Source organism: Cherax quadricarinatus, chromosome 52, assembly GCF_038502225.1.
Source record: "Cherax quadricarinatus isolate ZL_2023a chromosome 52, ASM3850222v1, whole genome shotgun sequence".
Classification (NCBI taxonomy): domain Eukaryota; kingdom Metazoa; phylum Arthropoda; class Malacostraca; order Decapoda; family Parastacidae; genus Cherax; species Cherax quadricarinatus.
The window spans coordinates 8,499,600-8,526,070 of NC_091343.1; the positions used below are offsets into that span (position 1 = coordinate 8,499,600).

Here is a 26,471-nt window from a genome sequence, read left to right on the forward strand (position 1 = left end):
TATCTAATTATCTTTCTCCCTCATTCTATATCTTTCAATCTGTCTCTCTTTCTATCTGTCTGCCTATCTCTGTCTCACAGGTACACATAAATACAAGTATACATAGTGTAAATTACCTAGGATAACCCAAGAAATCCAGACAAAGTGCTATACTCTGCTTGAAGATGTGAGTAAACGTGATGACACAGTCTTGTGGCTCTCTCTGAGACAGAGAGCTAGATGGACAGACAGGGAGCTTGACAGACAGACAAATACAGACAAATGTTTGTGTACCAGCAAAAACAAAGGGAGGGCGATGGTCATGTAATATTACCCTCCTTTACACTCATCAAAGTCAGCTCTTATCAGATGTTATCTCCCCTTATCTTGTCACTGTCATGGGGTGGACTTTTTTTTTTTCTTGCTTCAAGGGAACAATATTATTACATCTTCTTCTTCCTCCTCCTCCTCCTCCTCTTCTTCTCCTCCTCCTCCTCCTCCTCCTTCTCCTCCTCCTCTTCTTCCTTCCCTCCTCCTCCTCTTCCTCCCCTCCTCCCCCTCCTCCTCCTCCATTGCTTTTGATCTCAAACTCCTCCAAATCATGAAATTGATCTTCACTGACACTTCCATCTGTGTTAGAGCATCACTTGGGAAGAGAAGAGTCCCAGATTTGCTGGGGAATCACATATTTCTTACCGCTAGACATGCTGAAAAAGGACAACTGAAATGGCATTCCCACAATGCACCACTGGCTCCCCGATTTTTTTTATATGGTGCACACTGACCATGGAGACCCATTCTCTCACATGTGGGCCTACCAGCTTTCTCCTGCTTGATTTGAAGCTGCTAGAATTTATGCGTATAAATACGTCAGAAACATTGGCTCGTAAGACGTATTTATACGTCGGAAACAGTCAAAGGGTTAAAACAACAACATCAAATTTCGTACTTTTTGTTTTATTATCTTCAGAAAAAGATTCTCTACCATTTCATAAGAAAAAATAACAAAATTATTTTTTGAAAATTCTTAGACATTGGTGCGCACTTTGAAATTTTGCCTCTGGACCCTGAAAGGGTTAATAGTACATAAGGCTTTTGTTTACAGTTCTCGGCATGAATTATTCATTACTTCTCCTTTTGTTTATGATGTCATCTAAAGGTAGTTGTTAGAAATGATTAAACTCAATGAACATGATATGTCGATGGTAATAATATGGCTGTAGGCCACAGTGTATGTAGCTGGTATGTATATGCCTGGAATGTAGTCCCTCTGGGACTACAAATAAATACTACTCAGCAACATGTGTCTACAATAAAGGTATGTAATGTTCATTTATCATTAAAATTAGTCATTATATTTATTTCTCATTGTTTTCTGTATGTAAAACTATAGTTATTCTCTATAAAATGTATTTTTTGTTAATATTTTTGGGTGTCTGAAACGGATTAATTGGATTTACATTATTTCTTATTGGAAATGTTACTTTGGTTTACGGCCATTTCAGATTAACCCTTAACCCTTTCAGGGTCGACAGGCCCTCTCAGAGACTTGTTCTCAGGGTCGGCCAAATTTAAAAAAAAAAAAAATTATTTTTTCTTATGAAAAGATAGAGAATCTTTTCCCGATCATAATGACACCAAAAGTATGAAATTTGATGGAAAACTTATGGAATTATGCTCTCGCGAAGTTAGCAGTCTTGACGATGTTTATGCATCGGTGATTTTGCCCACTTTGACCCCTATTTTCGGCCAATTCCAGTGTACTTGTTGACAAAAATCAACTATTTCACTAGAACTCCATTTTTTCTATCAAATGAGTAAGAAACCACCCATTTACCGATTTCAACTATCCAATACAGTGGTCAGAATTTAGCAATTTTGCCAATTTCACACAAATTTCAAAAGATACCAATTTCTGAATAGGGTCCAGAATAAACAAGAAAGACATTCCTGGCACTAAAATAACATTTCCTCTGTTCATTAGTCACATCCCCATGCCCATCTTACATTCTTTTGCTTTCCATTTTGAATTTTTTTTTCTCACAAAAAAATAGAAGATTTACTGTTATGCAGACTACTGCATTGGTGTAGAAATGGTATAAATATTATCAGCGCACTTGTGAAAGAATATTAGACTCGCCAGTTGACGTGTATTGGACGCATAGCATGATTTGTTTGCTTTTGAACTTTGGTAAAAATCGAACATTTCTGCTACGTTGAGCGCAATTTCAAGGTAGTTTTCTTTGTAAAACCTGTCAAAATCATCTCAATTTCTGTAACATGTCTTCCATTCTATAAAATGGGACCAGGAAAACTAGAATACAACAATAAATACCATACGAAAATACAGTGCAAAGTCGCTGTTTTAATCCAAACACATGGTCAAAGTTTTTTTTTTTTCTCATTACGCACTGTGTGCTGCGGGATTTTTTTATACCATGCACACTGACCACACAGACCCATTCTTTCATATGTAGGCCTACCAGCTTTCTCTCACTAGATTTGAGGGCGCTAGAATTTAGGCGTACTAGTACATCAAAAACCCTGGTGCATAAGCCATACTAGTACGGCCGAAACCCTGAAAGGGTTAAACTTTCCAAACGTAGATCTGTGTTGACGTGTGTAGTGCTCCGAACGTAGATCTATGTCCGATTTTACATGCTTTCAAATGGAGAAAATCAAGGTCGGAGCACTACTCATGTCAACATAGATCTATGTTTAGTCAGTTTAAGGGCTAATTACGAAAACCTGGGGTCTACTGTACTGGAAATAAGTCACTTAGTCTTTTTTTGGGTTATTTTATGTTCTCTCCACATATGACTCTTTGTATGATAATCTATGCAACTGTGTTTGTGTATACATGTACCTGAATAATCTTACTTACGATGCTGGGTGGATGTTGTGGCGTTTGCTGCGCCAACTAGTGGCAGTGTATCTGAAGCTCGCTCGTGACTCGGATTTTGGCTTGCAACTCAAAGCAAAAAATCAACCGAGCGATGGCTCATAACTTGGAAGACTCGTAAGTTGGGGCACTCATAAGTCAAGGTACCACTGTATAACATTTCTGGTATATTCTTTAAATTTTTATACAGTAGTGTACTGTATGTTGTAATAAACAGAATAGAGGAAATCAGCTCTTAATATATACATTATTTAGGTATGCATACTGGCCAGAGAGCCCATCGTAAGTCCAAGTCATCAGTAAAGTTCTACTGCATAAATGAAGTATTTTGGTTATTGATTTATAGTTTTTGAAACATTTCAGACTGGAATCTCTTGAAGTTATTGCTGTGGAGAAAGATGTTGGTATGCTGATTGTTGATTCCATAGCATCATTAGCACGCAAGGAGATACCAGCTACATCCTCATATTCTAACATAGCAAGGACCAACCAACTAGCTTCGTGGGCAGCTAAATTGAAGTGTATTGCCCAGCAGCTCAATATCTGTGTAAGTTAACTATATGTATATGTACAGTGGAACCTCTGCTTATGAGTTTAATCCATTCTGTGACCTAGCTCGTAACCCGATCTGCTCATATGCCAAGACAATTTTCCTTATTTAAATTAATTGAAATGCCATTAATCCGTTCCAGCGGAATTTCTTCTCTCGGGAGGCAGGACAAAAATACTTCAGTATGACACTAATATCAACTCTACAGTTTATTTATCTATCACAATTCATCTAACCTGACATAATAGACAATATAATTAACTTAGAAATGAATAAAATAGGCTATAATATGGCGAGTGGTTGTGTCGGCGTCCATTCCCTCTCCCATTGACTATATCTTCCCATGCTTTTATTATAAGAGAAAACAGAGTTTGTGAGGCTAGCTGCACTAGTTTCATAAACAAGTTTCATAAATAAGAAACCTTGTATAAAAACATAATAGAAAATGTAAAGAAATAAAGTGGTTTTATAAATTTGTACGTACGCTGGTAGAGGTGGAGAGTGGAAGATAGGCTACTTGCTACTAGTTCCTACTACCACCACACACCTTGCTTGTTTATCTATGATTTCATGCTGTAATTCCATGGGCATCATCCTCTTTTTCTTCTCAGCACTGTCCTTTGTGCTTACTCTCTTAAGATCCATGGTTAGAAAAAAGAAATTTGGCAATAATAACATGAGAAATGCTTCCACAGTGACATAAACACATTGCACAGCTCAGCTGATGTTGTGGCGTTGGCTGTGCCACCTAGTGATGATGTTCTGAAACTCGCTTATTATTATTATTATTATTATTATTATTATTATTATTATTATTATTATTATTATTATTATTATTATTATTATTATTATTAATTTAGGGAACTGGAGCACAGATCCAATTCCCTAGATCAAAAGTCCCTCACCAGCATCAAGGAACCTACTTTGAGAGGGAAGCTCGCAACCTGAATTTTGGCTCGTATCCAGTAGCAAAAAATCAAGTGAGTGATGGCTTGTATCGTGAAAAACTTGCACAGTGGGGCACTTGTAAGCAGAGGTTCCACCTCAGTCCCACCTTAGAGTGGACAAAGCACCAGACGATGCCATATTGTCTGTTCCCTCAGGTAGAGACTCAGAGTGGACAAAGGTACAAGAATATAGAAAACAAATAACAAGGGAAAATTACTAAAATATGAGAAAATAGAAGGTAGCATTCTCTTGGAAGTATGCTGCCACCACCTACTCTTTTAATAGTGGAAGAGATAAAAGTAGTCATAGTCAGTAGGAGAAGGGCGGAAACTACGGAGGTTGGGTTAGAGCAGGAAAAAATCCAGTGAGAAATAATACAGGATAGTTATAATAAGATAGGGGTCTTGATAAGAACTGGCTCTTAGGGTAGCTTGACCTGAAAATTGAGCAGTAGGCACCTTATCAGGGACCTGACTCTCCCAAAAAAATTATATCATCAATATGCTACTCAATTTAACCTCTGAAAACAAATGGACCTTATATACATGGCTGAAAGGGGGAAGTAAAACATACTCAGATAAAACCACTTACAGTTTAATAAACACATTACAGAGGAATCTGAATTTGTTAGTACCAAAGAAATAAAGAATTACTAGCAGCAAGTACCTAACATTATAGCAGAACCGGCTTACTGATATTAGAAATACCTCCCCACATAGTTCCCCAGGAACTCCATTGCTTTACCATGCTGTCTGGGGTTACCTCCTTTGTTTTAAATGCCTTGATACATTCCTTCTTCGGGCTGCTACTGAGAGCTTCCTTAATCCCAGAATACAAGCCAGGACTGATCCTCCAGGGCAAGGGTTTTCAAGATCTCTAGAAAACTATCTCCTTTCCTCAGTATCTCTTCAGTAACCCATGTACTTCTATAATTTTGTAGGCATCTCTTGGGGGGGGGGGGTATCCTGGTTGCTGCTAAACCCTATAAGAATATTTTTGTGGTTTACTCACAAAATGCACAAGCAAGAATTTCTACAAAAAAAAAAAATTAAAGATCTTACAAAAAATTAAGAGAGGAATATAATCAACAAGACACTACTTCACATTCATCACAATAATAAAAATGGCATATTAAAATTAATTCCCTTAACACAATTATAAGACAAACTAGGTTAAGTTAAGTTACATGTTGATAAATTAGACACATGTGCAACTCTTGGGTATCTTTATTGAGGAAACGTTTCGCCACACAGTGGCTTCATCAGTCCATACATACCTGTCAGACACTGCAACTTCTTGGGATCTTAATACTTAGGAATTCTTCGCTTGCCTAATTCTTGGGCACGACCTACTTCCACATTGAACAAATGTGACACCGCCTATGACTGCTACACCTCTCCTGCCATACGGTTTATAAGCTGCTTCTCCGCTCATATGCCGTATTCTACTCAAGATTGATGGACTGAACACATCGACTCAAGGTTGAGGGACTGATTACCTCTTTCTCCTCCTGTTCTTCAAGTTTCTCTTACGTATGGACTGATGAAGCCACTGTGTGGCAAAACATTTCCTCAATAAAGATACCCAAGAGTTGCACATGTGTCTAATTTATCAACATGTCGGTTCTCTGAACCATCCATCTACATACCTGTCAGACACTGCAACTTCTTGGGATCTTAATACTTAGGAATTCTTCGCTTGCCTAATTCTTGGGCACGACCTACTTCCACATTGAACAAATGTGACACCACCTATGACTGCTGCACCTCTCCTGCCATACGGTTTATAAGCTGCTTCTCCGCTCATATGCCGTATTCTACTCAAGATTGATGGACTGAACACATCGACTCAAGGTTGAGGGACTGATTACCTCATTCTCCTCCTGTTCTTCAAGTTTCTCTTACGTATGGACTGATGAAGCCACTGTGTGGCGAAACGTTTCCTCAATAAAGATACCCAAGAGTTGCACATGTGTCTAATTTATCAACATGTCGGTTCTCTGAACCATCCATCTACATAAGTTACATGTTACAGACAAATTACAGAAAATAAACATAGCTGAACATAAGTAGTAGATATTTAATAAAAGATTAATAGCATAAAAGATAGGTTAGAAATAAATAGTATTAGGGTAGATCATAGGTATTGGTAAAAAAGAATGAAAAGATGGGGTGGTAGGGAAAGTGGAATATTCAAACAGCTTCAGGAAGAAATCCAAATATTCTTTCTTGAAGCCTTTTTATCCACTTCTGTGAGGCTATGGGTCCCACAATTTACACCAGAGGTAGACCTGATCTGTATATAAAATATATATATATATATTTTTTTAACAAGTTGGCCGTCTCCCACAGAGGCAGGGTGACCCAAAAAAGAAAGAAAATCCCCAAAAAGAAAATACTTTCATCATCATTCAACACTTTCACCACACTCACACATTATCACTGCTTTTGCAGAGGTGCTCAGAATACAACAGTTTAGAAGCATATACGTATAAAGATACACAACATATCCCTCCAAACTGCCAATATCCCAAACCCCTCCTTTAAAGTGCAGGCATTGTACTTCCCATTTCCAGGACTCAAGTCCGACTATATGAAAATAACCGGTTTCCCTGAATCCCTTCACTAAATATTACCCTGCTCACACTCCAACAGATCGTCAGGTCCCAAGTATCATTTGTCTCCATTCACTCCTATCTAACACGCTCACGCACACTTGCTGGAAGTCCAAGCCCCTCGCCCACAGAACCTCCTTTACCCCCTCTCTCCAACCCTTTCGAGGACGACCCCTACCCCTCCTTCCTTCCCCCTATAGATTTATATGCTTTCCATGTCATTCTACTTTGATCCATTCTCTCTAAATTACCAAACCACCTCAACAACCCCTCTTCTGCCCTCTGACTAATGCTTTTATTAACTCCACACCTTCTCCTAATTTCCACACTCCGAATTTTATGCATAATATTTACACCACACATTGCCCTTAGACAGGACATCTCCACTGCCTCCAACCGTCTCCTCGCTGCTGCATTTACCACCCAAGCTTCACATCGATTTAAGAGTGTTGGTACCACTATACTTTCATACATTCCCTTCTTTGCCTCCATAGATAGTGTGTTTTGACTCCACATGTACCTCAACGCACCACTCACCTTTTTTCCCTCATCAATTCTATGATTAACCTCATCCTTCATAAATCCATCCGCCGACACGTCAACTCCCAAGTATCTGAAAACATTCACTTCTTCCATACTCCTCCTCCCTAATTTGATATCCAATTTTTCTTTATCTAAATCATTTGATACCCTCATCACCTTACTCTTTTCTATGTTCACTTTCAACTTCCTACCTTTACACACATTCTCAAACTCATCCACTAACCTTTGCAATTTTTCTTTAGAATCTCCCATAAGCACAGTATCATCAGCAAAAAGTAACTGTGTCAATTCCCATTTTGAATTTGATTCCCCATAATTTAATCCCACCCCTCTCCCGAACACCCTAGCATTTACGTACTTCTTTTACAACTCCATCTATAAATATATTAAACAACCATGGTGACATTACACATCCCTGTCTAAGACCTACTTTTACCGGGAAGTATTCTCCCTCTCTTCTACACACCCTAACCTGAGCCTCACTATCCTCATAAAAACTCTTAACAGCATTTAGTAACTTCCTACCTATTCCATATACTTGCAACATCTGCCACATTGCTCCTCTATCCACTCTATCATATGCCTTTTCTAAATCCATAAATGCAATAAAAACTTCCCTACCTTTATCTAAATACTGTTCACATATATGCTTCAATGTAAACACTTGATCTACACATCCCCTACCCACTCTGAAGCCTCCCTGCTCATCCACAATCCTACATTCTGTCTTACCTCTAATTCTTTCAGTTATAACCCTACCGTATACTTTTCCTGGTATACTCAGTAAACTTATTCCTCTATAATTTTTACAATCTCTTTTGTCCCCTTTCCCTTTATATAAAGGGATTATACATGCTCTCCGCCAATCCCTAGGTACCTTCCCCTCTTTCATACATTTATTAAACAAAAGTACCAACCACTCCAACACTATATCCCCTCCTGGTTTTAACATTTCTGTCATGATCCCATCAGTTCCAGCTGCTTTACCCCCTTTCATTCTTCGTAATGCCTCATGTACCTCCACCACACTTACATTCTGCTCTTCTTCACTCCTAAAAGATGGTATACCTCCCTGGCCAGTGCATGAAATTACCGCCTCCCTTTCTTCCTCAACATTTAAAAGTTCCTCAAAATATTCTCACCATCTACCTAATACCTCCCTTTCCCCATCTACTAATTCCCCTACTCTGTTTTTAACTGACAAATCCATACTTTCCCTAGGCTTTCTTAACTTGTTTAACTCACTCCAAATTTTTTTCTTATTTTCATTAAAATTTCTTGACAGTGCCTCTCCCACTCTATCATCTGCTCTCCTTTTGCACTCTCTCACCACTCTCTTCACCTTTCTTTTACTCTCCATATACTCTGCTCTTCTTATAACACTTCTGCTTTGTAAAAACCTCTCATAAGCTACCTTTTTCTCTTTTATCACACCCTTTACTTCATCATTCCACCAGTCACTCCTCTTTCCTCCTGCCCCCACCCTCCTATAACCACAAACTTCTGCCCCACATTCTAATACTGCATTTTTAAAACTATTCCAAACCTCTTCAACCCCCCCCACTACTCATCTTTGCACTAGCCCACCTTTCTGCCAATAGTCGCTTATATCTCACTCGAACTTCCTCCTCCCTTAGTTTATACACTTTCACCTTCCTCTTACTTGTTGTTGCCACCTTCCTCTTTTCCCATCTACCTCTTACTCTAACTGTAGCTACAACTAAATAATGATCCGATATATCAGTTGCCCCTCTATAAACATGTACATCCTGGAGCCTACCCATCAACCTTTTATCCACCAATACATAATCTAACAAACTACTTTCATTACGTGCTACATCATACCTTGTATATTTATTTATCCTCTTATTCATAAAATATGTATTACTTATTACCAAATTTCTTTCTGCACATAGCTCAATTAAAGGCTCCCCATTTACATTTACCCCTGGCACCCCAAATTTACCTACTACTCCCTCCATAACATTTTTACCCACTTTAGCATTGAAATCCCCAACCACCATATATATATATATATATATATATATATATCTTTCTTTCTTTCTTTCTTTCAACACACCGGCCGTATCCCACCGAGGCGGGGTGGCCCAAAAGGAAAAACGAAAGTTTCTCCTTTTACATTTAGTAATATATACAGGAGAAGGGGTTACTAGCTCCTTGCTCCCGGCATTTTAGTCGCCTATTACAACACGCATAGCTTACGGAGGAAGAATTCTGTTCCACTTCCCCATGGAGGTAAGAGGAAATAAACAAGAACAAGAACTAGAAAGAAAATAGAAGAAAACCCAAAGGGGTGTGTATATATATGCTTGTACATGTATGTGTAGTGTGACCTAAGTGTAAGTAGAAGTAGCAAGACATACCTGAAATCTTGCATGTGTATGAGACAGATAAAAAAAAACACCAGCAATCTTACCATCGTGTAAAACAATTACAGGCTTCAGTTTTACACTCGCTTGGCAGAACTGTAGTACCTCCCTGGGCGGTTGCTGTCTACCAACCTACTACCTATAGTATATATATATATATATACAGTGGACCCCCGGTTAACGATATTTTTTCATTCCATAATTATGTTCAGGTGCCAGTACTGACCGAATTTATTCCCATAAGGAATATTGTGAAGTAGATTAGTCCATTTCAGACCCCCAAACATACACGTACAAACGCACTTACATAAATACACTTACATAATTGGTCGCATTCGGAGGTAATCGTTATGCGGGGGTCCACTTTATATATATATATATATATATATATATATATATATATATATATATATATATATATATATATATATATATATTCTCCATGGGGAAGTGGAACAGAACTCTTCCTCCGTAAGCCATGCGTGCCGTAAGAGGTGACTAAAATGCTGGGAGCAAGGGGCTAGTAACCTCTTCTCCTGTATATATTACTAAATGTAAAAGGAGAAACTTTTGTTTTTCCTTTTGGGCCACCCTGCCTCAGTGGGATACGGCCGGTGTGTTGAAAGAAAGAAGAAGAAAGATATATATATATATATTATTATTATTTTTATTATCACACTGGCTGATTCCCACCAAGGCAGGGTGGCCCGAAAAAGAAAAACTTTCACCATCATTCACTCCATCACTGTCTTGCCAGAAGGGTGCTTTACACTACAGTTTTTAAACTGCAACATTAACACCCCTCCTTCAGAGTGCAGGCACTGTACTTCCCATCTCCAGGACTCAAGTCCGGCCTGCCGGTTTCCCTGAACCCCTTCATAAATGTTACTTTGCTCACACTCCAACAGCACGTCAAGTATTAAAAACCGTTTGTCTCCATTCACTCCTATCAAACACGCTCACGCATGCCTGCTGGAAGTCCAAGCCCCTCGCACACAAAACCTCCTTTACCCCCTCCCTCCAACCTTTCCTAGGCCGACCCCTACCCCGCCTTCCTTCCACTACAGACTGATACACTCTTGAAGTTATTCTGTTTCGCTCCATTCTCTCCACATGTCCGAACCACCTCAACAACCCTTCCTCAGCCCTCTGGACAACAGTTTTGGTAATCCCGCACCTCCTCCTAACTTCCAAACTACGAGTTCTCTGCATTATATTCACACCACACATTGCTCTCAGACATGACATCTCCACTGCCTCCAGCCTTCTCCTCGCTGCAACATTCATCACCCATGCTTCACACCCATATAAGAGCGTTGGTAAAACTATACTCTCATACATTCCCCTCTTTGCCTCCAAGGACAAAGTTCTTTGTCTCCACAGACTCCTAAGTGCACCACTCACCCTTTTCCCCTCATCAATTCTATGATTCACCTCATCTTTCATAGACCCATCCGCTGACATGTCCACTCCCAAATATCTGAATACATTCAGCTCCTCCATACTCTCTCCCTCCAATCTGATATCCAATCTTTCATCGCCTAATCTTTTTGTTATCCTCATAACCTTACTCTTTCCTGTATTCACTTTCAATTTTCTTCTTTTGCACACCCTACCAAATTCATCCACCAATCTCTGCAACTTCTCTTCAGAATCTCCCAAGAGCACAGTGTCATCAGCAAAGAGCAACTGTGACAACTCCCACTTTATGTGTGATTCTTTATCTTTTAACTCCATGCCTCTTGCCAAGACCCTCGCATTTACTTACCTTACAACCCCATCTATAAATATATTAAACAACCACGGTGATATCACACATCCTTGTCTAAGGCCTACTTTTACTGGGAAATAATTTCCCTCTTTCCTACATACTCTAACTTGAGCCTCACTATCCTCGTAAAAACTCTTCACTGCTTTCAGTAACCTACCTCCTACACCATACACCTGCAACATCTGCCACATTGCCCCCCTATCCACCCTGTCATACGCCTTTTCCAAATCCATAAATGCCACAAAGACCTCTTTAGCCTTATCTAAATACTGTTCACTTATATGTTTCACTGTAAACACCTGGTCCACACACCCCCTACCTTTCCTAAAGCCTCCTTGTTCATCTGCTATCCTATTCTCCGTCTTACTCTTAATTCTTTCAATAATAACTGTACCATACACTTTGCCAGGTATACTCAACAGACTTATCCCCCTATAATTTTTGCACTCTCTTTTATCCCCTTTGCCTTTATACAAAGGAACTATGCATGCTCTCTGCCAATCCCTAGGTACCTTACCCTCTTCCATACATTTATTAAATAATTGCACCAACCACTCCAAACTATATCCCCACCTGCTTTTAACATTTCTATCTTTATCCCATCAATCCCGGCTGCCTTACCCCCTTTCATTTTACCTACTACCTCACGAACTTCCCCCACACTCACAACTGGCTCTTCCTCACAATATATATATACAGTGGACCCCCGCTTTACGATCAGCTCCCAATGCGACCAATTATGTAAGTGTATTTATGTAAGTGCGTTTGAACATGTATGTTTGGGGGTCTGAAATGGACTAATCTAATTCACAATATTTCTTATGGGAACAAATTCATTCAGTAATGGCACCTGAACATACTTCTGGAATGAAATAATATCGTAAGCCGGGGGTCCACTGTATATATTTTTTATTAACACATCGGCTGATTCCCACCAAGGCAGGGTGGCCCGAAAAAGAAAAACTTTCATCATCATTCACTCCATCACTGTCTTGCCAGAAGGGTGCTTTACACTACATTTATAAAACTGCAACATTAACACCCATCCTTCAGAGTGTAGATACTGTACTTCCCATCTCCAGGACTCAAGTCCAGTCTGCCAGTTTCCCCGAATCCCTTCATAAATGTTACTTTGTGTGGTGTAAATATTATGCAGAAAATTCGGAGTGTGGAAATTAGGAGAAGGTGTGGAGCTAATAAAAGTATTAGTCAGAGGGCTGAAGAGGGGTTTTTGAGGTGGTTTGGTCATTTAGAGAGAATGGATCAAAGGAGAATGACATGGAGAGCATATAAATCTGTAGAGGAAGGAAGGCGGGGTATGGGTCGTCCTCGAAAAGGTTGGAGGGAGGGGTAAAGGAGGTTTTGTGGGCGAGGGGCTTGGACTTCCAGTAAGCATGTGTGAGAGTGTCAGATAGGAGTGAATGGAGACGAATGGTATTTGGGACCTGATGAGCTGTTGGAGTGTGAGCAGGGTAATATTTAGTGAAGGGATTCAGGGAAACCGGTTATTTTTATATAGCCAGACTTGTGTCTTGGAAATGGGAAGTACAATGCTTGCACTTTAAAGGAGGGGTTTGGGATGTGCAAGAAAGGTATAAAATACCGACAATATGAAAGTTAAGACACATGTGCAACATCTGGATATCTTTATTGTAGATGTTTCGCCATCCAGTGGCTTTATCAATACAGATTCTAGGACATAATAGGAAGACAGTAGAACTATATACAAAAGATGAGGTAATCAGTCCCTCGGCCTTGGAGTTAGTGTTCACAGCATCGTGGTGGAGGAGAGTCTGGAGCAAAGGCAAGAAGACTGGCGTTTTTATAGGCGTCAGTGGTTTGGGATATTGGCAGTTTGGAGGGATATGTTGTGTATCTTTATATGTATATGCTTCTAAACTGTTGTATTTTGGGCACCTCTGCAAAAGCAGTGATTATGTGTGAGTGAGGTGAAAGTGTTGAGTGATGAAAGTATTTTCTCTTTGGGTATTCTCTTTCTTTTTTGGGTCACCCTGCCTTGGCAGAGTGACCCAAAAAGAATGATGATGAAAGATTTTTTCTTTCCTTTTGGGTCACTCTGCCAAGGCAGGGTGAGCCAAAAAAGAAAGAAAATACCCAAAGAGAAAATACTTTCATCACTCAACACTTTCACCTCGCTCACACATAATCACTGTCTTTGGAGAGGTGCTCAGATAGGACAGCTTAGACATCCCTCCAAACTGCCAATATCCCAAACCCCTCCTTTAAAGTGCAGGCATTGTACTTCACATTTCCAGGACTCAAGTCCAGCTTACTGGTTTCCCTGAATCCCTTCACAAAATATTACCCTTCTCTCCAACAGCTTGTCAGGTCCCAAAAATCATTCATCTCCATTCACTCCTATCTAACATGCTCATACAGGCTTGCTGGAAGTCCAGGCCCCTCACCCACAAAACCTCCAACCTTTTATGAGGATGACCCCTACCCCACCTTCTTTCCCCAACAGTAACAGATTTATACGCTCTCCAAGTCATTCTACTTCGTTCATTTTCTCTAACTGACCAAATCACCTCAACAGCCCCTCTTCAGCCCTCTGACTAACACTTTTAGTAACTCTACACCTCCTCCTAATTTCCACACTACAAATTCTCTGCATAATATTTACACCACACATTGCCTTTAGACATGACATCTCCACTGCCTCCAGCTGCCTCATCACTGCAGCATTTACAGCCCATGCTTTACACCCATATAAGAGTGTTGGTATCACTATACTCTCATACATTCCCTTCTCTGCCTCCATGGACAATGTTCTTTGTCTCCACAGATACCTCAACGCACCGCTCGCCTTTTTTCCTTCATCAATTCTATGGTTAACCTCATCCTTCATAAACCCATCTGCTGGCAAGTCAACTCCCAAATATCTGAAAACATTCATTTATTCCAAACTCCCTCCCTCCAATGTGATATCCAATTTTTCTTTATCTAAATTGTTGGATACCCTCATCACCTTACTCTTATCTATGTTAACTTTCAAGTTTCTACCTTTACACACCTGCCTAAACTGTTTTGTCCACTAACCTTTGCAACTTTTCTTTAGAATCCCCCAAAAGCACAGTATCATCAGCAAAAAGTAACTGTGGTAACTCCCATTTTGTATTTGATTCCCCTGATTTAATCCCACCCCTCTCCCCAATACCCTAGCATTTACTTCTTTTACAACCCCATCTATAAATATGTTAAACAACCATGGTGACATTACACATCCCTGTCTAAGACCTACTTTTACTGGGAAGTAATCTCCCTCTCTCCTACACACCCTAACCTGAGCCTCACTATCCTCATAAAAACTTTACTGCATTTAGTAACTTACTACTTATTTCATACACATGTAACATCTGCCACATTGATCCCCTATCCATTCTATCATATACCTTTTCTAAATCCATAAATGCAGTGAAAACTTCCCTACCTTTATCTGAATACTGTTCACATATATGCTTCAATGTAAACACCTGATCTACACATCCCCTACCATTCTGAAGCCTTCTTGCTCATCTTCAATCCTGCTATCTGTCTTACCTCTAATTCTTTCAATAATAACCTTACCATACATTACCTGGTATACTCAGTAAACTTCTTCTTTCTTTTTTTCAACAAACTGGCGGTATCCCACCCATGCAGGGTGACCCAAAAAGAAAAACAAAAGTTTCTCTTTTTTTAGTTTGGCAATGTATATAGGAGAAGGGGTTACTAGCCCCTTGCTCCTGGCATTTTAGTTGCCTCTTAAGGCACGCATGGCTTACGGAGGAAGAATTCTGTTCCACTTCCCCATGGAGAACTCAATAAACTTATTCCCCTATAATTTTTACAGTCTCTTTTGTCCCCCTTCCCTTTATATAAAGGAATATACATGCTCTCTGCCAATCCCTAGGTACCTTCCCCTCTTTCATACATATATTAAACAAAAATACCAACCACTCCAACACTGTATCTCCCCCTGCTTTTAACATTTCTGTCATGATCCCATCAGTTTCAGCTGCTTTACCTTCTTTCATTCTGCATAATGCTTCACACACTTCCCCCACACTCACATCCTGCTCTTCTTCACTCCTAAAACATGTTATACCTCCCTGGCCAGTGCATAAAATTACTGCCTCCCTCCCTTCATCTGCATTTAAAAGTTCCTCAAAATATTTCTGCCATCTATCCAATACCTCCAGTTCCCCATCTACTAACTCCCTTACCTGTTTTTAACTGACAAATCCATTCGTTCCCTAGGGTTTCATAACTTGTTTACCTCACTCCAAATTTTTTTCTTATTCTCGGCAAAATTTCTTGACAGTGCCTCTCCCACTCTGTCATTTGCTCTCCTTGTGCACTTTTTCACCACTCTCTTCACCTTTCTTTTACTCTCCATATACTCTTCCCTTTTTATATCACTTCTGCTTTGTAAAATCCTCTCATAAGCTACTGTACTTTTTTCTCTTTTTATCACACCCTTTACCTCATCATTCCACCAATCACTTACTCTGCCAGTTTCAAGGAGAGCAGTGATTCACAGTTTTAATGGAAGTATATGGAGGTAGTATTTGTAATTATGTAGATAGTATATATAGTTTTGTAGGCAGTATATGTAGTTAAGGAGACTTTTATGTAGTTTAGATGGATGGTTGTCCTTGGTCTTCCCAGTAAGCACTATTATTCATGGTATAACTTCAAGGGTTGTATGACTAAAGGAAAAATGGTTGATAATGCATTCACTTACAACACCCTTTTAAAGAGGTTTCATTCCTAGGACTGTGATCACTTCAATTACTGTACTTATAGTTCAAGTGATGATGGTCCTACGACTGAAGTCATCAGTGAAGGCGGCCTAAGTGTATGCATTCATATCTGTTTCCTCTCTAGCATTTACTGCCTTCTCACTGCAAATTGTTAAACATGACTGTATGACTCAAATGGGCTTATTGCTTGTTTTTGAATACTGCATATATAGTATCCCCTCTTGGGTTCTGCCTTAATGCTAGTGAAGGACTCTTTATCCAAGGAATTGGAACTGCCCTCCTCTTCCTCAGGTCAAATCTGATTACTTTCTATTCCCAGGTGTTGTATGACCCACAAGGGTTTAGGATAATAATTATAATATGACTCACCTAATCGTTATAATACAATTGTAAACAAATCACGGAACAAGCAGGCCTGGAGTTTTAGGACTCGCTCATCGTGGGTTCAATCCCTGCCCGTTCAGTGGTTTATAATCATATGCATATTATAGGCTTTACATTAGTACTGTGTGCTTCATAGTGTAATACTTTTCAAAGTATCAACTATCAGTTTATTTTTCTCTCATCTGGTTCTCTTCTTTTGTCCACACTGCAGCATCACTTTATAGTCAGTCTTTTTTTTTTTTTCATTCATTGCCATTGTACCTTTAAACATTTTTGTGAAATCATTTTGTCAAAATGTGAATGAGTAGATGCATTATCAAGCAGTGGCATAATCTTGGATCCTTTCTGTCAACTGGCTATCTTTCAGTGTTTCCTACCCTCAGTCACCAAGTATTTCTCAAACCATATGGTGGCAACATCTGTAATTCATCTTTTTCTGTTGAATTTCTTGGTAAATGGTAGCACTTTTATACTCCTGAGTGCATGTTGGTGTGCACTCTTTCCAGTCACAAGTACTGTAGTTTACACTTCGATGTAGCTGTATTATTTGTATAGGTTATGTTTTTTATCACTATAGACTAATACAGTGTTATAAAAGATCTCACCAGAATACTCCTATTTCACATGTATTATGTATTTATTCAGGAGTTCAGTTGTTTCTTTAATAAATAAGGTAACTCACCCAAATAATCTTCAGTAGCAGTATATGCTAAAACTCTTTCCTCAGTAGTTTTGTGTTTATAGTGAGGCTCAGGTTAGGGTATGTAGGAGAGGGAGATTCCAGTAAAGTAGGCCTTACACTGGGATGCATGATGTCACTATGGTTGTTTAACATGTTTATGGATGGGCTTGTAAAAGAAGTGAGTGCTAGGGTGTTTGGAAAAGGTGTGGAATTAAAAGATAAAGTATCTAATAAAAATTGGTAGTTGTCACAATTGCTTTTTGCTGATGATGCGGATCTTTTGGGAAATTCTAAAGAGAGGTTGCAGAGGTGGGGGATAAATTTGGGAGAGTATATAAAAGAGGGGAATTAAAAGTGAACATAGGAAAGAACATGGTGATGAGAATAACAAATAATTTAAATACATACATCCTCTCCTCTCTTAATGACAGAGTTCCGTCCTTAAGACCACATCGTTAAACGAATTTGTCGCTAAGTGAGGAGCATACTATAATGGTAGTGGGTTTGTGTCGACCATCTTTGATATTGTTTAATGTTACCTTTGCACCATTTATAACCTTTCTGGTGTATTTTTAAATGTTTATACAGTAGTGTACTGTATAGTGAAATGCTAAACAGAATAGAGGAAATCAGCTCTAATATACGTACATTATTTAGGTATAAATACTGGTCAGAAAGCCTGTCGTAAGTCTGAGGCATTGGTAAACAAGTATGTCGCTAAGTGAGGAGAGGCTGTATTGAAAAATTGGATGTCAGGTTAGAAGGAGGGAGTAGGGAGGAAGTGAACGTTTAGATATTTTGAAGTTGACTTGTCGGCGGACAGGTCAATGAAAGATGAGGTGAACCGTAGAATTGATGAGGTGAGTAGTGTACTGAGGCATCTGTGGAGACAGAACATTATCCATGGAAGCAAAAAGGGGAATGTATCAGAGTATAGTGGTACCAACACTTCTATGGGTGTGAAGCATGGGTTTTTAACCCTTTGAGGGTCGACAGGCCCTCTCCGAAACTCGTTCTCAGGGTCGGCCAAATTTAAAAAAAAAAAAAAATTATTTTCTCTTATGAAAAGATAGAGAATCTTTTCCCGATCATAACGACACCAAAAGTTTGAAATTTGATAGAAAACTTACGGAATTATGCTCTCGCAAAGTTAGCGGTCTCGGCGATGTTTACGCATCGGCGATTTTGCCCACTTTGAGCCCCATTTTCGGCCAATTTCACTGTACTAGTCGACAAAAAACATGAATATTTCGCTAGAACTCCATTTTTTTCTATCGAATGGGTGCAAGAAACCACCCATTTATAAATTCAACTATCCAGTACTGTGGTGAGAATTTAGCAATTTTGCCAATTTCACACAAATTTCAAAAGATGCCAATTTCCGAATAGGGTCCAGAATAAACAAGAAAGACATTCCTGGCACTAAAATGACATTTCCTCTAGTCATTAGTCACGTCTCAAGGCCCCTCTTATATTCTTTTGCTTTCCACTTTGAATTTTTATTCTCACAAAAAATATAAGATTTACTGTTATGCAGACTACAGCATTAGTGTAAAAAATGGTATAAATATTATTGGTGCACTTGTGAAAGAATATTAGACTCACCAGTTGACGTGTATTGTACGCTTGGCACGATTTGTTTACTTTTGAAGTTTGGTAAAAATCGAACATTTCTGCTACTTTGAGCTCAATTTCAAGGCACCTTTCATTGTAAAACCAGTCAAAATCATCTCAATTTCAGTAATATGTCTTCCATTCTATAAAATGAGACCAAGAAAACTAGAATACAACAATAAATACCATACGAAAATACACTGCAAAGTCGCTGATTTATTAAAAAAAAATGGTCAAAGTTTTTTTTTTCTCATTATGCACTGTGTGCTGCAGGATTTTTTTTAGACTGTGCACACTGACCACATAGACCCATTCTTTCATATGAAGGCCTACCAGCTTTCTCCCACTAGATTTGAGGCCGCTAGAATTTATGAGTACTAGTACGTCAAAAACCCCTACGCGTAAGACGTACTAGTACGACGAAAACCCTCAAAGGGTTAAACACTGTAGTGAGGAGGAGGAGGAAGGCAGTTGAGCTGTCATGTCTGAGAGCAATGTGTGGTATGCATATTATGCAGAGAATTTATAGTTTGGAGATTAGGAGAGCTGAGGAGGATCATTGAGGTGTTTTGGACATTTAGAGAGGAACAAAATAGGATGACTTGGAGGGCATTTAGTGGAAGGAAGGAGAGGTAGGGGTTGTCTTCAGAAAGATTGGAGGGAGAGGTTAAGGTGGTTTTGTATGCTAGGGGCTTCAACATCCAGCAAGCATGTGTGAGTGTGTTAGATAGCAGTGAGTGGGGGCAAGTGGTTTTTATGACTTGATGTGCTGTTAGAATGTGAGCAAGGTAATATTATTTTTGAAGGGATTCAGAGAAGCTGGTTAGCCAGACTTGTGCCCTTGAGGTGAGAAGTACAGTGCCTGCACTCTGAAGGAGGGGTGGGGATATTTGCAGTTTTGAACTGTAGTATCAGCACCCCTCTGGCAAGGCAGTGTTGGAGTGAGTGATGGTGAAAGTTTTTCTTCATTTCTGGGTCACCCTTCATTGGTGGGAGATAGCTGGTTTACTAAAAAAAAAAAAAAAAAAAAATAGGCCAGTCTTCAAAAAAGCTGGCTTCATCCTAGGCTGCAAAGGTAGACAACTCTTGAAACCAGTCACAGGTATATCAGGAGAGGCAGAGTCCTGGGACATTGGTCATGCATTCATATATCATGTTTCACTTTTGAAATGCTTAATGTTCATTCAGTCAAACACTAAGATTAGTCTTGGAACATATTGTTTATGCATCATTTTTATTTTTACTTTTTGTTTAAATTTTTATATTGTTAAGAGAATATAATCCCTTGTAATAGGTAAATTAAAAAATGTGTAGTGTATATATAAAGCACTTTTTAAACCTCCTGAAACTATCGACTACAAGCACAGTGTATTTATATATACCAGAGCATTAATCAAATTCAATACTAAAGTATATTATATTAAATATGCTTAAATTCTGTGGATGACTTAATAAACCTGGAAGTGATATATGTCTTGAATATCAGGTTGTGGTCACCAACCAGGTAACATCACGTTTTGCTCCAGAGGAACCTTTCATCACAGAAGAGATACAAGCTGTTGATGTTGAAGATGGTGAATTACATCCAGGTACACTTACTGTGTCTGATATGAACCTGTCCGGTATCATTAGTTCCTTCTGTAGAGAAATTATTATCAAGTTAGTCCATGTTATTTTTTTTTTTTATTATTATCATGCTGGCCGATTCCCACCAAGGCAGAGTGGCCCGAAAAAGAAAAACTTTCACAATCATTCACTCCATCACTGTCTTGCCAGAAGGGTGCTTTACACTACAGTTTTTAAACTGCAACATTAACACTCCTCCTTCAGAGTGCAGGCACTGTACTTCCCATCTCCAGGACTCAAGTCCGGCCTGCCGGTTTCCCTGAATCCCTTCAATAAATGTTACTTTGCTCACACTCCAACAGCACGTCAAGTATTAAAAACCATTTGTCTCCATTCACTCCTATCAAACACGTTCACGCATGCCTGCTGGAAATCCAAGCCCCTCGCACACAAAACCTCCTTTACCCCCTCTCTCCAACCTTTCCTAGGCCGACCCCTACCCCGCCTTCCTTCCACTACAGACTGATACACTCTTGAAGTCACTCTGTTTCACTCCATTCTCTCTACATGTCCAAACCACCTCAACAACCCTTCCTCAGCCCTCTGGACAACAGTTTTGGTAATCCCGCACCTCCTCCTAACTTCCAAACTACGAATTCTCTGCATTATATTCACACCACACATTGCCCTCAGACATGACATCTCCACTGCCTCCAGCCTTCTCCTCGCTGCAACATTCATCACCCATGCTTCACACCCATATAAGAGCGTTGGTAAAACTATACTCTCATACATTCCCCTCTTTGCCTCCAAGGACAAAGTTCTTTGTCTCCACAGACTCCTAAGTGCACCACTCACCCTTTTCCCCTCATCAATTCTATGATTCACCTCATCTTTCATAGACCCATCCGCTGACACGTCCACTCCCAAATATCTGAATACATTCACCTCCTCCATACTCTCTCCCTCCAATCTGATATCCAATCTTTCATCACCTAATCTTTTTGTTATCCTCATAACCTTACTCTTTCCTGTATTCACTTTTAATTTTCTTCTTTTGCACACCCTACCAAATTCATCCACCAATCTCTGCAACTTCTCTTCAGAATCTCCCAAGAGCACAGTGTCATCAGCAAAGAGCAACTGTGACAACTCCCACTTTGTGTGATTCTTTATCTTTTAACTCCACGCCTCTTGCCAAAACCCTCACATTTACTTCTCTTACAACCCCATCTATAAATATATTAAACAACCACGGTAACATCACACATCCTTGTCTAAGGCCTACTTTTACTGGGAAATAATTTCCCTCTTTCCTACATACTCTAACTTGAGCCTCACTATCCTCGTAAAAACTCTTCACTGCTTTCAGTAACCTACCTCCTACACCTGCAACATCTGCCACATTGCCCCCCTATCCACCCTGTCATACGCCTTTTCCAAATCCATAAATGCCACAAAGACCTCTTTAGCCTTATCTAAATACTGTTCACTTATGTTTCACTGTAAACACCTGGTCCACACACCCCCTACCTTTCCTAAAGCCTCCTTGTTCATCTGCTATCCTATTCTCCATCTTACTCTTAATTCTTTCAATAATAACTCTACCATACACTTTACCAGGTATACTCAACAGACTTATCCCCCTATAATTTTTGCACTCTCTTTTGTCCCCTTTGCCTTTATACAAAGGAACTATGCATGCTCTCTGCCAATCCCTAGGTACCTTACCCTCTTCCATACATTTATTAAATAATTGCACCAACCACTCCAAAACTGTATCCCCACCTGCTGTTAACATTTCTATCTTTATCCCATCAATCCCGGCTGCCTTACCCCCTTTCATTTTACCTACTGCCTCACGAACTTCCCCCACACTTACAACTGGCTCTTCCTCACTCCTACAAGATGTTATTCCTCCTTGCCCTATACATGAAATCACAGCTTCTCTATCTTCATCAACATTTTCAATTCCTCAAAATATTCCCTCCATCTTCCCAATACCTCTAACTCTCCATTTAATAACTCTCCTCTCCTATTTTTAACTGACAAATCCATTTGTTCTCTAGGCTTCCTTAACTTGTTAATCTCACTCCAAAACTTTTTCTTATTTTCAACAAAATTTGTTGATAACATCTCACCCACTCTCTCATTTGCTCTCTTTTTACATTGCTTCACCACTCTCTTAACCTCTCTCTTTTTCTCCATATACTTTTCCCTCCTTGCATCACTTCTACTTTGTAAAAACTTCTCATATGCTAACTTTTTCTCCCTTACTACTCTCTTTACATCATCATTCCACCAATCGCTCCTCTTCCCTCCCGCACCCACTTTCCTGCAACCACAAACTTCTGCTGAATACTCTAACACTACATTTTTAAACCTACCCCATATCTCTTCGACCCCATTTCCTATGCTCTCATTAGCCCATCTATCCTCCAATAGCTGTTTATATCTTACCCTAACTGCCTCCTCTTTTAGTTTATAAACCTTCACCTCTCTCTTCCCTGATGCTTCTATTCTCCTTGTATCCCATCTACCTTTTACTCTCAGTGTAGCTACAACTAGAAAGTGATCTGATATATCTGTGGCCCCTCTATAAACATGTACATCCTGAAGTCTACTCAACAGTCTTTTATCTACCAATACATAATCCAACAAACTACTGTCATTTTGCCCTACATCATAACTTGTATACTTATTTATCCTCTTTTTCTTAAAATATGTATTACCTATAACTAAACCCCTTTCTATACAAAGCTCAATCAAAGGGCTCCCATTATCATTTACACCTGGCACCCCAAACTTACCTACCACACCCTCTCTAAAAGTTTCTCCTACTTTAGCATTCAGATCCCCTACCACAATTACTCTCTCACTTGGTTCAAAGGCTCCTATACATTCACTTAACATCTCCCAAAATCTCTCTCTCTCCTCTACATTCCTCTCTTCTCCAGGTGCATACACGCTTATTATGGCCCACTTTTTGCATCCAACCTTTACTTTAATCCACATAATTCTTGAATTTACAAATTCATATTCTCTTTTCTCCTTCCACAACTGATCCTTCAACATTACTGCTACCCCTTCCTTTGCTCTAACTCTCTCAGATACTCCAGATTTAATCCCATTTATTTCCCCCCACCGAAACTCCCCTACCCCCTTCAGCTTTGTTTCGCTTAGGGCCAGGACATCCAACTTCTTTTCATTCATAACATCAGCAATCATCTGTTCCTTGTCATCCGCACTACATCCACGCACATTCAAGCATCCCAGTTTTATAAAGTTTTTCTTCTTCTCTTTTTTAGTAAATGTCTACAGGAGAAGGGATTACTAGCCCATTGCTCCCATGTACCATTACTAAAGAGAGAGGATTCATTTGCTTTGAGTTTTTTTTACCCTAGAATTTAGGAAAGTTTTAGTTTATTTATATCTACTTTAGAATCATTATATTTAGTTGAATAGTAATTTCATTAGGACTTTCTCATAATAAGAACGTAAGAACATAAGAAAGGAGGATCACTGCAGGAGGCCTGTTGGCCCATACTAGGCAGGTCCTTTACAATCCATCCCACTAACAAAGTATTTGCCCAACCCAATTTTCAATGCTACCCAAGAAATAAGCTCTGATAACTCTATCCACTCATTTGCAAGTCCCGCTCAAATCCAACCCCTCTCACTCATATATTTATCCAACCTAAATTTGAAACTACCCAAAGTCCTAGCCTCAATAACCCAACTAGGTAGACTGTTCCACTCATCACTACCCTATTTCCAAATCAACTACCCTATTACCTTTTGAGGAATGCAGTGTTGTTTTATTATTTCCCTGCAGATGAAGCTTAGCTTATCATTATTATGTGTTTTATTGGTTGACTTGAGTAAGCATTTTGTCAGTCAAGGATTATTTTGTCTTTTTGTTGCTGTTTAAATTTTTGTGGGCATTGTATACTTGTATTGCAATGATCATTTTAAATCAAATCACAGAACAGGTGGGGTTCTAACCCATGGTAGGTCAGTCCTAAAATTCACAGGCCAGTGTGAGTAATGATGATTTGTTATGCTGAGGAAGTTTGGTATTCCAAAATTTACATAAAAGTTTAAACTCAGCTTAGTTTCCCAATTTACATGTTCAGTAGTGTCAATATAATAGTTAAAGGAAGCATCATTATGGAATACAAAGGTATTTTTTTTTTTTTTTTTTGGTTTTAGGTGAGATTTTTGTAATGATAGTGATTAGACAAGTTGAGTAGAGGTCAATTGTCCATTCTGCAAATATACCAGTATTTTGAGGTGCTGTTGTGTTTGTCCAGACATCATCAAAAATAGAGGCACATGTCAGCAATTGTAGTGAGTTTTGTGACTGAGATTATTATAAAGCAGGAATACATACTGTTTAGGAAGCTTGACACTAGGGGATTATTTTCTTGGCAAAGGTTAACCCTTAAACCATGGCACACTGAGAAAAAAAAGAGCTGACAGCATGACAAAATATTCAAAAATGAGAAAATTATTTTTCCTATAATTTTGAAGTGTTCATTTTTCTAAACAGAATAAAAAAAGAAAACATGGAAACTCACTGATTTATGGAGTGTTGAAGTTGGAGATAAATTATCATTAGTCATTAATACTGGCATGTTTGAAGGTGTTTTAGTACTGGAAACGTACAGAGAACCACAGCAAGTCTTATTCTTAGTTGCAGTATTCACTATAAATTTCTATAAACAGTTTGTTTTTATTTCTGTTTGTTTTGTCTTCTAACACTATGTATAAGGAAATTTTATGATATTGCAATTGTTTCAAAGAGTGATACTTCTCACAACATGGAAGTCACATTTTTTAACTTGATTGAGCATTCTCAGGTTAAATATAATTCAGTGCTTTTTGGACTGAATTCCACTGATACTATCATCATATTATAATAAAGCTGAAACATACAAGGCATTTTCCTGTTAGTAATCATAAAAACATTTCAGTAGTGATATTAGCAACAATCTTAAAATGGGAGGAAATATTTAAGTGCTAAAACTAATAGTTACAATAATAATCTTAAAATGGGAGGAAAATCTCTTGCATAATCAAGTACTAGCAAGGAGGTGGATAGATAGGTGGAATTGTGAGGTTATGACTGTGATGATAAAAAGTTAGTTAGGGCAGATTCATTGAGAATCTGGCCTAACTGGTAATTATAATACTGTGCATCAAAGGTGGAAGAAAGAAATGCTAACTGGTGTATGTAGCAGCTACAAAGTAATTTGAATGTTTTGGGAAACTGCTGCTTGAGATCACAGCATAAGACGATAAATTTTAGAGAGAAGAGGGCATCTTTAGACACGGGCAAGTAGGCTGTTGTTAATTAATTTTGTAAAGCACCATTTATTAAAATTTCACAATTCTGTTGTCCTTTTTATAGGCTGGAGTGACAAAACATTTTCTCATCATGTGACCCCAGCTTTAGGAAACACCTGGACACACTGTGTCAATACTCGCTTCATTTTGCAGTACACCGATTCAAAATCCAGACAGGTAAAGAAATTTTTATTTAAATATTTGTGCTCTTAAATTTTATACTGAGCTTATAAAACTGACTTTTATTATTGAAACAGTTGATGCTGACTCAGAATTTCGTGACAGAGCTGGTATGGTGATATTGACAAGTTGTAGGAAAAAAACATGTGAAATGATTAAGACATTTACTAAAGAAACGTTTCACCAAGTGAGTGAATATTATCCTGTGAGGCCATAGGAAACATTTCATAATA

General features: G+C 38.9%; 1 protein-coding gene across 4 annotated transcripts in view; it reads left to right on the top strand.

Annotated features, from left to right (window-relative positions):
- LOC128696789 (DNA repair protein RAD51 homolog 2-like) overlaps window positions 1-26,471 on the top strand; it is a 103,370-nt gene that overhangs the window by 46,006 nt on the left and 30,893 nt on the right. For all 4 annotated transcript variants that reach the window (XM_070096035.1, XM_070096034.1, XM_070096036.1 and 1 more), the window contains exons 6-8: window positions 3,245-3,428; window positions 20,630-20,732; window positions 26,123-26,235. In XM_070096035.1, the coding sequence (XP_069952136.1) occupies window positions 3,245-3,428; window positions 20,630-20,732; window positions 26,123-26,235 (400 nt within the window). The remainder of the gene's footprint in view (window positions 1-3,244; window positions 3,429-20,629; window positions 20,733-26,122; window positions 26,236-26,471) is intronic.